At 36.7% G+C, this 13,351-nt stretch overlaps 1 protein-coding gene across 19 annotated transcripts in view; it reads right to left on the reverse strand.

The window, feature by feature from the left end:
• Positions 1 to 13,351, reverse strand: part of Abi3bp (ABI family member 3 binding protein) — a 242,276-nt gene that overhangs the window by 7,926 nt on the left and 220,999 nt on the right. For all 19 annotated transcript variants that reach the window (XM_074073008.1, XM_074073007.1, XM_074073003.1 and 16 more), the window contains 2 exons: positions 11,302 to 11,511; positions 7,029 to 7,137 (listed from right to left, as the gene is read on the reverse strand). In XM_074073008.1, coding sequence (XP_073929109.1) covers positions 7,029 to 7,137; positions 11,302 to 11,511 — 319 coding nt within the window. The remainder of the gene's footprint in view (positions 1 to 7,028; positions 7,138 to 11,301; positions 11,512 to 13,351) is intronic.

Consider the following 13,351-nt stretch of genomic DNA (forward strand, 5'->3'; position numbering starts at 1 on the left):
AGAATATTATCAAAGTTAAACATGGACTTTTGAAAAATATGTAAAGACTCAAAAGTATTATCTTCCACAACTTCTCTTCAAGATACCTTTCTCAAGAAGCCACGAAGAAAGGGAATAAACAAGGAAGACATGATTCAGAAACTAGGGGATTTGATACAGGCAAAAGATGATGGTAAGGGATTCCAGAACAGATGTTGCCATAAAAAGACAAAAGACAAATACAGAAGACAAATAGATGACTTGAATATTTGACTATTTTGAGAAATGGTCAGGCCAGAAATAGGGATTTAAGTAACAGAAGAAACAGCCAAAGTAATAAAAAAAATGTCTACTCTTAGGAGTAGAAAGGAATTACTTTTATAGTATTTGAGTTTTAAAATTAGTCTTTTTTTTTTTTTGGTTACTATTTCAAACTGCCGAGCCACTTCTGGAGGTAAATGGTCTAGGAGCCACATCTTTTTTTTTTTTTTTTTTTTTTTTTAAGGATATTAAATATTTCTGCACAAATCCTCAGATTTTTTTTTTCATTTTTCTTTTATTATTCATATTTGCATACAAGGCTTGGTTTATTTCTCCCCCCTGCCCCCACCCCCTCCCTTACCACCCACTCCACCCCCTCCCGCTCCCCCCCTCAATACCCAGCAGAAACTATTTTGCCCTTATCTCTAATTTTGTTGTAGAGAGAGTATAAGCAATAATAGGAAGGAACAAGGGGTTTTGCTGGTTGAGATAAGGATAGCTATACAGGGCATTGACTCACATTGATTTCCTGTGCGTGGGTGTTACCTTCTAGGTTAATTCTTTTTAATCTAACCTTTTCTCTAGTTCCTGGTCCCCTTTTCCTATTGGCCTCAGTTGCTTTAAGGTATCTGCTTTAGTTTCTCTGCATTAAGGGCAACAAATGCTAGCTAGTTTTTTAGGTGTCTTACCTATCCTCACCCCTCCCTTGTGTGCTCTCGCTTTTATCATGTGTAGGAGCCACATCTTATAATGGCCTTCTTGCTGGCAGAGTCCTGAGGTGCACAGAGCATCACATAGAAATAGGGAGTATGCGTGTATGTTTCTCTCTTCCTATTATAAAGCCACTAGGAACCAATCATAGGGACTCTGCCCTAATGTTCTTATCTAGTCCTAAGCACTTCCCAAAGGTCCTACCTTTAAACACCATCATTAATTTCCACCCTCCCAGTACCTCACCATGGGGACTAAACTCTTGCATGAGTTTTGTGGGGGACAAAGCATAGTGAAAACCATGTATTTCTGATGAAAATTAAAAGGCATCTGTTAGACTTAGAACATCAAAGTGAATATCTAAATGAATAATCTTAGTTACTCAAGGAGGCAGAGATCAGGGGGATCATGGTTCAAGCCCAGCCAGACAAAAAGTTTGTGGAACCCCCATCTCAACCAATGGCTGGGTACAGTGGCATGCACCTGTCGTATCAGTTACATGGGAAGCACAGATAGGAAGATCATGGTCCAGGCTGACTTGGGCAATAAAGTGAGACCTTATCTCAAAAAAAAATCAAGGCAAAAAGGTTTGGCAGGGTGGTTCAAGAGCATCTGCCTAGGAAGCATGAGGCCCTGAGTTCAAACTCCAGTACTACTAAAAAAAAAAAAATGAGGATAACAATAGGATGCTGCTATTAGTAATTATAACTTCACAAGGGTATAAAAATATCCATGAAGCTTTAGTAAGGATTAAGTGAGATAATGCATGTAAAAGCAAGATGCCTGATAAGTGATTATAAATATTTGTTAGTATTGTATGGCTACAGGATTTTGTTTAAAAAAAAAGTTCTTCTACTGAATTTGGCAAACACTGCCATAGAACTCCATGTAGAATTCTTCGATATTATATAGTTGCATTTTGGTTGGTCATAATAAGGCCACAGCCAATGAGTTATTGGAAAATAGAAATTTTAGTTGGGAAATCTTTCTTCTCTGCTGTGTAAGGGAAGAAAAAAAGAAGAAAAAGGTAAGATTTCATTGATGAGTTTAGAAAGTTCTAAAGCATTTTCCTAAAGGGGAAGAACAATAAATTTGAGAAGCACCTATGAAAATCAGCGTAAGAAATAATACATCAATTCACTGAAAAGTGAAAACCTAGTGTTTCAAAAAGTATGATCTGTAGTTCATGAACTAAACAATCAACAACAAGGAATGTCCATCAGCAGAATCTAGCATTAGACTGATTTCCTCATCAGTGAGAGGGAATAAAGCCTCCAGGCTAGCCCACAGATCTAGTTGGGACGGACACTTCTGTCACTCCCTACTCTTTGTTTCTATAAACTTTTCCCTCTGTTTTTGCCCAAAATATACAGCTGAATTTTAGCTTTCATTGTTTGATGAACTTTTTAGTTATATACTGCCTACTGGTTTAAATACTTGGTTTAAACAAAAGCTCAAGCTATCTGCTTTTTATATAAACAGGACATCCTGTAGCTGTTTGTTGGGTTGAGTTGTTGATTTGAGCTGTTTGGCTAGCTGATTTTATCCCCAGTATAGTCTTGAAATATCTGAGCCCCATTCAGGCAGAACTTTCTGTTGGATAAAGAGAAATGGAAAAGTGGTATACAGGGAAAAAAAAAATAGTAAGGGTCACTTGAAGGGTGAAAAGACAATCAGTCAATCAGTTTGTGTGAGCTCATGAATTGCATGATTACAGTAAACATTCCTCAATATCTGCCACAATGCAAAGTCATTGTGTGGATACTCAGAGCACAAAACAAACCTAAATCAGGGACAGAGCCTGCATGGTGGCATACACCTGCTACTCTCGGGAGGTGAAGGCAAGAGAATCCCAAATTTGAGACCACCCTAGGCAACATACGAAGATGCTATCTCAAAAAAAAAAAAATGGGAACAGAGTACAGGAATTCAGCAGTCACAGGGGATCATAAACTGGCTGCCATTAAGTCCTAAGTGACACTTCCATTTCCTGGTCTCCCATTTCTGTGGGGGACTAGAAATTCTGGAGTTGGGCTGCAATTCTAATTCTGCAGTGCTGCTGTTACTTTCTTCCATCCCTCCCTAGATGCTAAGGAATTCAAAGAAAATGTAGTAAAAAAGTAGAAGAATTACTGTCTTTTTAGGTCAGTGCTCTTGGAGAACTGTTCTAATTCTGCAGTGCTGCTGTTACTTTCTTCCATCCCTCCCTAGATGCTATGGAATTCAAAGAAAATGTAGTAAAAAAGTAGAAGAATTACTGTCTTTTTAGGTCAGTGCTCTTGGAGAACTGTTCTAATTCTGCAGTGTTGCTGTTACTTTCTTCCATCCCTCCCTAGATGCTAAGGAATTCAAAGAAAATGTAGTAAAAAAGTAGAAGAATTACTGTCTTTTTAGGTCAGTGAAGGTCTGTGCTCTTGGAGAACTGTTCTTTTGCCTGATGAAAAGTTGCTAAACTGAGCAATCAACTTTTTTCTTCTTCAGCTAGGATGGAATTGCTCTTTTTCTGCCTACACTTACCATAAAAAGCCTGATGCTCTGGCACCTTACCTTTCTACAAAGCCCATGAGAAGAGATATTGGAAAGTTAGTACAGAATCTGCAGAGGCCAGAATTTCACACAAACACCATAAATGGGTATAATGGCTATTCTATGTCTGTTTCATTCAGCCAGATTTACAGTTTATAAGAAGTTGCTGAATCTATTCCAGCTAATCTCTAATGCCAACATTTTATTAAATCAAACAATATAAACAAGAGTCCAAACAATCATCGCCACCACTCTGGTAGGTTTTAGTCTTGGAGGAAGAATTATTCTTCAGTCCTCTAGAGCCCACAAAGGTCGATGAGAGTACTTGAGCAGATTGAGTTTGATTTATCTTAATTACCAGACTGAGTACATTTTCCATAGGAAATTGTTGGCCCACATGTAAATCTGGCATGCACAACATATTCTTTAGTTTTTTAGTAAAGTAAGGACATAAGTAGGCTAATTGAAATAGACATGGGATTAGAGGGTCATCGTAGCTTGCAGGGATCATGTATGTCCATCCTTATGCTAACTAGTTCATCAGGAAGAACCTGGCCCATCAATACATTATCAAAATGTGTGCTAAAACGAATTCATCTGAAAACAGATTGCAGACTGCAGACAGAGAGAGCAGTTTACTGGGCCAATTCCCTAATAGGGCTGACCTAGGTTTTAGTTTTCCGTTCTGGTTCTGTTACTGACTCTGTACATAGCTTTGGCCATTATAGCTAGAAGAGGCTTACAGATCAACTAATGCACACTTTCTGCCCCTATAATATTCATGCAAGATTAATCATTTAAGACATTATCAGTTTCTCTATTTATAGAACTGAAAATAATCAGTGGTCTTGCAGACAAAGTGGTTTGCTCACAGGTAGGAGAGGCTCTTCCTAATATTTTTCTTTACATTCAACAAAAACCACACATCGTGTAAAAAGAGAAGATTAGTGTTCTTGAGGGACTGTAGGGTAGAAGAGGCTTCATGGTGAAGAAATAAATGGAAAGTAAATATTGGGTTGTGGGTTAGGGTACTCATTCAGCTGGATACCAACATCTCTACATTTCTTGTTATTTCAGGGGTGGGAAGTGACAGAGAGTTTCTCTAAGGAAAAGAGATGGAGATCGCCTGTGCTAGAGATCTTCTTTGCCTCCTTTGGCTGAAAGTTATGGCCCCTAAGCTGCCTTTGGAGCTGTGGCCAGGTGCCTAGAGCAGTCATGCAGCTACAGTCTCGAGTCAGGAGCATCTAATACCGGGTATGGAGCCAAATTCTCTCATGGGCAAAACAGCTGCTGGATGGCCCTTCCATGTGGGTGATTTTTGGGGGCTTCTGCAGAGTAGATAGAAACCTAGCTAAGTCATTAAAACAGGCAGGGGAAGGTTGGCTTTCACCTGGAGAATGAAAAGGGAACATGATCCACTGTCATTTTGTTTCTGCAATAGTGTGTGATTATTTAGAATTTCTGACCAAAATCAGTCTATAAATCTTTAATCTCTGCCTTGATTCTTCTGCATTAACTATTCCAACTCAAAGCTCTATTCCAACCATGTTGGTATGTAAAAATTTGACAGTAATTATCCTGTTTTTAGATATCACATTTTTCCACATCAGGACAACTGACAGAAAATACTACTAAAATAAATTATTTATGTGTATCTCCTAGTCAGTTCTTTCAGAAGCCACTATCTTTCAGTTGTTCAAATAGAGAATTCCAAACCCTCATGGGGAAATTTTGACAGTCATAATTTAAGGTTTGCTTCTGTACACTAACACAGGCTGTTCTCTGTGACTCTGTCTTCCCCACTATATTCACTGTGCTAGTTCTTTTGTACTTGTTCACGCCTCAGCTCAAGTGTCACGTTTTCCAGGAAAATTTTCCTAATTCCGCAGACTTTGTGGAATGCCATTCACTCTAGGCCGTCACAGTGCTTGGCATATTTCTGCCAGTGTTCTTGCAACGTTGTGCAGAATGCTTGGTTATTAACAGCTTCTCCCTTGTCGTGATCTCAAGAGCAGGCACCATGTTTGTTCATGGTTGTAGCCACAAGACCAAGCATGCGGCTAAGCACATCTCTAGCACTTAATAAATGTTTGCTAAATGGAAACATAAACCTTTCACAAACACACTGGGCTTAAACCATCACTGGAATAACTGTTCTACATTTTGATCATGAGCTAATAGGTGCACAGTGAGAAGTTTTGAGGACAGACTGATTCAGAAAAGGAACGCAATGCACATTTACAAACTGGATGCCTTTCAGTGAATATACTATTCAGGTCACTTTTATTAAGTGGAATAAAAATCAGGAGACTGAAGAGAATAACCATCCCAGTTTTACAAGCACAAATTTACCTATTCAAAAATTAAATGGTTTTATGTTTACTCTTTTCTTAAAATTTTATGGTAAAAACAGTCTTTCTCTCTCTCTCTTCTCTCTCTCTCACACACGCGCGCGCGCGCACACACACACACACACACACACACATTCTTGCTAAGGAAACGGGATCAATATCAAGTGGGCTTTTACTGAAATATATGTTTATTTTGGCTAACTTAAATTTTTAAAGAAAATTAACAGTTGCAAAACTTTCCATGTTATAGCCCAAAATAGGGAACTTTCAAGAACCACATTTGTGAAAGAAATATTATTTTTGCAGTAGAGGATTAAAGTTTATGCACAGCAAAACATGTATAATGAATCAGATACTTCTTTTCCCTCTAAAAAGATTGGAAAAATCTCTTTACTGCCTGAGCCAAAATAGGCTCTTTAAAGTGTTACTGTCAATACCAACTTAATTCAGTCAATAAATAACAATCCGAGGTATAAGAAGGAAAACTTATGAAAAAAGGAAACCTCTTTTAGGAACTTCCCCACTACATTATCAGAAATAGCTAAGAGCCTTATTTTTCCTTCAGTAATAATAAAATGTTAGGTATTTTAGATATGAAAAGAAACCACAAAATCATACAGTAATATGACTAGCCTGGTATTGATATACAATAAGGGACACTTATTTAAGTTGTTTCTTATAGAACAAGGTAAAAAAGTGCAGCTCCATTCTTAAAACTTTACTCTCTTTTATCAATGATAAAAAGTCCCCCAAACAAAGGAATGATATATCTGGGACTAGCATGTGGTCATTTTAAGTATTAACTATTAAAAACTTTCACCTTTATTTTACTTGATGGTTTCCAGTTCTTTGCCCTCCCCTTACTGGTATGACAGTTGAATTTTTGGTTGCTTCAAACTTAGTTTACTTCATGTACACTTCTCCTTTAAATTTTGGCGTTTCAAATCTACATTTGATATCAATGGACTTCTCTAATTTTTTTTATATTGCCAGCTATCCTGTTAACTTATAAGACCATCTTATTGGCCTTCCTCTCTCCAATAAATTTCATATTTTCTTAACATGACTCCAGAGGTTTCTAGTGTTGTGCTACAAAAAGCAAGAATAAAACCAAAGTTAGATCCTCCTTTAAGACAGAGAATGCCAATACTTTGTCATTTTGCACTCTCAGAATTCACCTGGAATAACATTGGGGCTTACCTTGTGTCTGGTTTCAGATTTTCCACTGTGGAAAAGGTTTGATTTGTAATTTGAATGGACTTATTCTTCCCACTGAATGACCCATTTTCTCTGGATATAACTTCATATTCTGAAAAGTGGAAAAACAAAATAACAGATATTTGTCTTCATGTCCCAGATAATTTAATTGTTCTTGATGCCAACATACTAAAGCCACTTGCATAAAAGTGAGCAAGTGAAGCTGCAGTTTTAGAGACATGTTGATCTTACATATTAGTGATTTCTAGCAGAGGAAAGTCACCAGATGATATAGGTCCCAACAGTATTTGGGGGAGTTGCCTATTGACTATTTCTCCTTTCCCTTGACCCGAGCAGAGGAAGGCCTAGTACCTGGTGAAGAACAATGATCCTCCTGTCATTGCTTTGAGTGTATTTCCTATGGTATTTTTTAGGTAAGTCAGAGAATCTGTCATGGATGAGAAGTACAGTTTGGGGAAAGCACTGTAGGGGGCAGTGCTTGAGTAAACGCTGTGTTTCCTATTCTGTGGGGCTTTACAATAGTTGGGGAAAAGGCCACTGAGCACATAGTACTGCTGCAAAAACTTATTTTGAGCTTAAACCACATAATAAACTTTCCTATATTTCATTGTTTGGAATGATGGACTTAGGAGGATTCTGTATCTACTGCTTACATAAGTTTTGCTCTCTTGATAATTTTCTTTGTGCTAAATAAAAATTGTGTCCTTAAAGTCTTCATAGAGGTCTGCATAAATTTCACTTAAAGGCATGTTACTATGAACTCACAGGGCCCATCAAAAGAAAAAGGCTTTTAGAATAAAAGAATATAATGTATAGGTTTGTAAATTAGTTTACCCTGCTCTCAGTTGAGATTTATGTGACAAGATAATAGAGAGGACAAAAAAACAACAAACACCACCACCACCACTGCACTCAAAATTAGCTCCATTGACATGAAGAAATACACAAAAGCCAGGCATTGGATAAGATGGGAAGGCTGCAAAAGAGACGCAGATGCTGCTATTGTACTGAGACCAAAGGTATAAGCTGAATATTAAAGTAAAACCAAAACTAGAATAGCTCAGATAGACCTAAAATATCCAATTTTAACTTGGGGATGATTTCTCTTTGTTTGTTAGGGTTTTTTTTTTTGGTGGTACTGGGGTTTTTGGGCCTCATGCTTGCTAGGCAGGCACTCTATCACTTGAGCCTCTATCGCTTATGTTTAGGCTGGCCTGGACCATGGTCCTCCTGTTTGTGCTTTCCAGAATAGCTAGAATGACAGGTGGCTGCCACCACATCCAGCCATTGGGGAACAGGTAAACTTTTTGTCCAGTCTTGCCTCAAATTGTGATCCTCCTGATCTTTGCCTCACAAGTTGCTAGGATTATAGGTGAGAGCCATCACTCTCAGTCACAGGGATGATTTTTAATGGTTAATTTAAAAAAAAAAAGGAGGATGACCTTTTCTGAACAATTTTGTATGACCACCCTTTCAAAACTCCAAAGTCAAACTGGAAGACAATGCCAACTGTATCTGGACATCAGTACAGCAAGAATGAATGAATGAGAACTATCTGTATCATTCGGACTCCTTTTTGATCCTAACCTATCTGTCAATCTTTTCTATTCTTATTGTAAAGATTCAAGTGCTGCTTAGTCACCAAAAGAACAACTTGTCTGAAACTAGTTAGTCATACATCAAAGCAACGACCTTCAAAAACATCTTGGGCTTGAGATATTTCTTATCAACTGTGTGGTATCCTTTTTACCATCAACCTAGACTTTTAATACTGGAAACTTACAGTGTACATCTTCACAAATTTTAATTTGATTCAGGTTTTAAAGGTTAATTTAATAATACTTCCCCTGAGAGATCAGATTATTCAAAATGAATGTAGACACTTCCTTCATAAGTACAAATATTTAGAATTTCTCTCAGAATTATAGTTTTAAATATGTGTTTGTCTTGTGCTTTGTAAATTTATCTGTAATTTTTAATGCTTTAAAGTGACATGTTTTTCCATAAACCCACCAACATAAAACTCCTACAATGGCTGTACTGACAGACATTTTAATAGTTATGTTGCAAAACTATACTTTCAGGGATTATTTCTGTAGTTCATTAATAGTTAGGTTGCATATTCAAATTCCCTGCTTAACTTTTTCCCCAGGATAAATTAATAACAATGGGAAATAATAGTTATTACAGATAAGGAAATGAAGGCTCACAGAGGAAAATTACAAATCCGAGTTGCTTGTCTAGAAAGTAGCTAGTCTGGAATTTAAATCTGTGTCAACATGGTTTTGAAATATCACACTGCAACAACCCAACTTTAAGCTGTCTAAGGAGCTAAGCTATGGCAAAAGTTTTTAATGTATCTGCTTCTACTTGAGCATAGTAACTACTGAATTTGGAGGCATTTGCTGGAAGGGAATATGTGCCTGACAACCAAAAGACAAAAGTCACCTCTGGAAATGAGGGCCATGGTTCACTCTTTTTGTTATTTTTCTCAATCCCTTATTAGCAAACCAGTTCTTGTGATATAAGAATTAATTTCTGTATTACATTATATGAGCTATTGCTTATTAATAATCACTTTTGAAATCAAGTGGTTATTTAATGTAACACTAAAAGTAAGCAAATTAATGTTTACTAGTACAAATTAATGTTTAAATATGGGCTAGAAGAACAATGGCTAAATATGGCCTTATTTCCATTTAGGAACTATTATAGCTAAAGAGATATGGTCCTTGTCTATGAAAATTGTTGTAATTAGTCCTATGTCTCATGAAAGAGCCCAAGAAGTGTACTAACATACAGGAAGAATGTTATAAAAGCAGATGGTTAGATGTATAAAGTATACTCCCCTAATGATTCTTTGAGATTACAAAATTAAGTAACTTTTAAAAATTATTATAGATGACTTAGAAAGGTAAATCTTACATCTTTAAAAAGTTAAATCAGCTATTACCCTATTGGATATGTATTAGATGATTAGATATATTAGATTAATTCCATTTTGATATCCCACATCTTTAGGGCAAATAAAATTTTATTGATTACTTGGCTTTAAGGAAACTAAACATCAAACTATCACAAGAACTCCATATTTGCAAAGTATATAGATCAAGAGTTTTTGATGTTTTAATACATTATAGATAATCAATACTGAGAGATCGATTGACTTTTTAGATATCGAGATAGTAGCATCTACTAGCAGAGTCTCAAGAAGCAGGACTAGGCAGATCCCTAGGAACACAGGTAGTGATTGCTTTGTTTTGTTTTGTTTTTTTCCCTCAGAATAAAGGCTAGATTGCATGAGAAAGGGAAATTCACAAAATATAATACAGTCAATTCAGCACAGATAAACTGCTTATATTAGAAGTTGCCCAGTTCACATGGTTTTGTCTAAGAAGAATTAACTGCTGTTATCCCCTTTATTCACTCTCAGTAGAGAATGTTTCTGGCAGTTCTTGACTTTCTCCACTCTACCTCATCCTGGGCACCCCTGCCTACCCCTAACAGCTTCCTTGTCTACCATTCTGTTCCCTGCACCAAGACACAGTAGGAAGGAGCTGGAAGTAGGAACCTCATGGACTCAGGCTGTTTGATTTTTACCTCTAGCTGGTTTAGGTTGTTAGTCTTTTATTTCTCTTTCCATTCTCTTGTTTGACCCTCCCGTTCATGAGGCAGAATCAAACTGCCATATAACAAATTCAAAGATGCAGAGTTTCTTATTTTCCACACTAATTTTTTAGAAGACCTGGGTTGATGGTGGTATAATCAAAACTTACTGTGATGAGCAGAAAATTGCTCAGGAATGCAGCATTTTCCCCACAATTTCTCTGAAGATAGTTGAAATAACTTTTAGCCTGCTTAAAAATTCTACGTCAATGTAGAAGTTGGGTAAATGAAAGGAAAAGTAGTTTAAATATCATTAGCAGTGGCTACTACTCATGTAATTTCCTTAGCAATGAGAAGACTAGCTCTATCTTTAATCTGTGAAAAGGAATTCTGAGAGATGAAAGGAATTCTCCTGGAATTCCTTTCCTTGAAGAGATCTTCTAAGTTAAGAGGGAACCCATAACGAAGACAAAGATGATTTTTCCCATCCCATGACACTTTGACAATGTGCCATATGGATAGTAGAATTCTGCTAGGACTTGCTTCTCCTCAGATATGCTCCATGTGTCACAGTTTGACCCAGGGGCCCAATCCCAGAGACATACATTTATCCAAACTGGAGTAATAAGCACTAATACAATGATCTTACCTGTGACAGTGTCATTTAGTGGCTTCTCCCAGTCCAAGATGACAAATGAGGGGCACCCTTCCACCGTGACCACAGTGAGGTTGGTGGGTGGGTTCTGTGGTGGGCTGGTGGCATTCCCCTCTGTGGCTTCCTCGGTTGGGAACCGTTTGACAGAGTCAGTGATAGAGCAGGGCTTGTTGTCAGGTTTGGGAATATATCGCACATGAGGACCTGAGAGAGAAAGGACTCTGATATTTATTATTTTTGAAACTTGTGAAGAAGATGGAGGTGGGCTTATAAATATAATTATCTATTTGAGGACATCCAGTCTCATATTCTGAGCACGTGGTTAAAGTAGTGCTGTGGATGATTCAAACATATAAAATTCCAAAATCGTGTCTCTGTGATACATGGTATGGTTATTGTTGTTGATTTACATACTAAATAGTTTTACCTTTTGTTAATACCAAAATTAATTTGGTCCCTATGGCCTTGAGTTACACCTCATAATTTATGGGTCATTAAGTCTAACCTCAATAGTGGGAAATAGTGGGCTCTAAACACAGCTCTGGTCCCACCTAATAAATCTTAAAAACCAAACTCAGAAAACCCAAGCAGTTTCAAGTAGTTAACTATACTCCAGAATAAAACTTAAAAATATTTTAGGGAAAAAATCCAGCACCTAACAAAGTGAAATTCACAGGAAAATATTACCCACAATGCGGAGAAGAATTAGTCATTTGAAACCAATTTAGAACTTGAATACATGTTAGAATCATTAAAGACCATAAATAGTTGAGAAGCACATGTTCAAAATCATGTTAAGACACGGAGGAGACAAAAGAGACCAATTTTCTAGAAATGAACACTACAATATATAAGATGCAAAGTCATTCATTTAAAGATAAAAGACAACGAACTTAAACATGCAGCAGTAAAAACTATACAAAATAAAAAGAAAATAATGTGCTGTGGGAAGCTTCTCATGTACTTGGTGTGTCTGAGGTAGACAAGGGGATGGGTAAGCAGAAAAAATATTTTAAGAAATAATGGGGGATGATGGAGTGGCTGAAGTGGTAGAGCACCTGCTTAGCAAGTGTGAGGCCCTGAGTTCAAACCCCAGTACTGCCAAAAAAATTCATCAGTTTCTCAAAGAAGTGATTAGTGTCTCTAAAAGGGTGGGCAATGACTGTCTTTGCTAACTAATTTTGTACTTGTAAATAAAGATGTTCCATTTGTTGCACATAAAAAAAAGAAATAATGGCCCCCAAATTTACAAATACAGAAAACTTCTAACTCCACACATACAAAAAACTCAAAGAAACCTAAGCACAACAAACAAGAAGAGAAATATGCCACTCATAATCAAGTTTCTTCAATCAAGTATAAAAGAAAATATTTAAAAGGGACAGAAAGACAGATATGTTTAGAATGATGAAGATAAGGATTGTGAGAGATTTCTCACTGGAAAGAATGCAAGTGAGACAATGGAGTGATATCTTCAAATATGGAAAGAAAAAATTGTTATATAGAATTCAATAACTGCAAATATCTTTTAAAAAAGGCAAAATCTTTTTTTTGAAATAAAAAAGTCTGTAAAAAATCAGTACCAGCAGACTCACAGTACAAGACACCTCTCATATAGAAGAAAAAAATGACATAAGATGGGAATATGGATATACACAAAGGAATTAAAAGCACAGAATAGTGACTGTGAACTTATACACAATATTTTTTTGCTATTCCAGTCTCTGTAAAAGATAATTTACTGTTTAAAAAATAAAAACAATTTTGTTACATACACAACATGTAAAAGAATGATATATGACGAAAATAGCCCGATGTCCAGGAGGGAAGGAAGGAAGGTATACAAGTATAAGGTACTTACATGTGAATTATATGTGAAGTTTATTTTTACTAGAAAGCAGATGGTGATAAGTTAAAAATGCATACTATAAACTCCCAAAGTGGCAGCTAAAATAACATAGTGGGGCTGGAGGCATGGCACAAATGGTAGAGTGTTTTCCTAGCAAGCACAAGGTCCTGAGTTCAAACCCCAGTACTGCCAAAA

Source organism: Castor canadensis, chromosome 5 (genome assembly GCF_047511655.1).
Source record: "Castor canadensis chromosome 5, mCasCan1.hap1v2, whole genome shotgun sequence".
Taxonomy (NCBI): domain Eukaryota; kingdom Metazoa; phylum Chordata; class Mammalia; order Rodentia; family Castoridae; genus Castor; species Castor canadensis.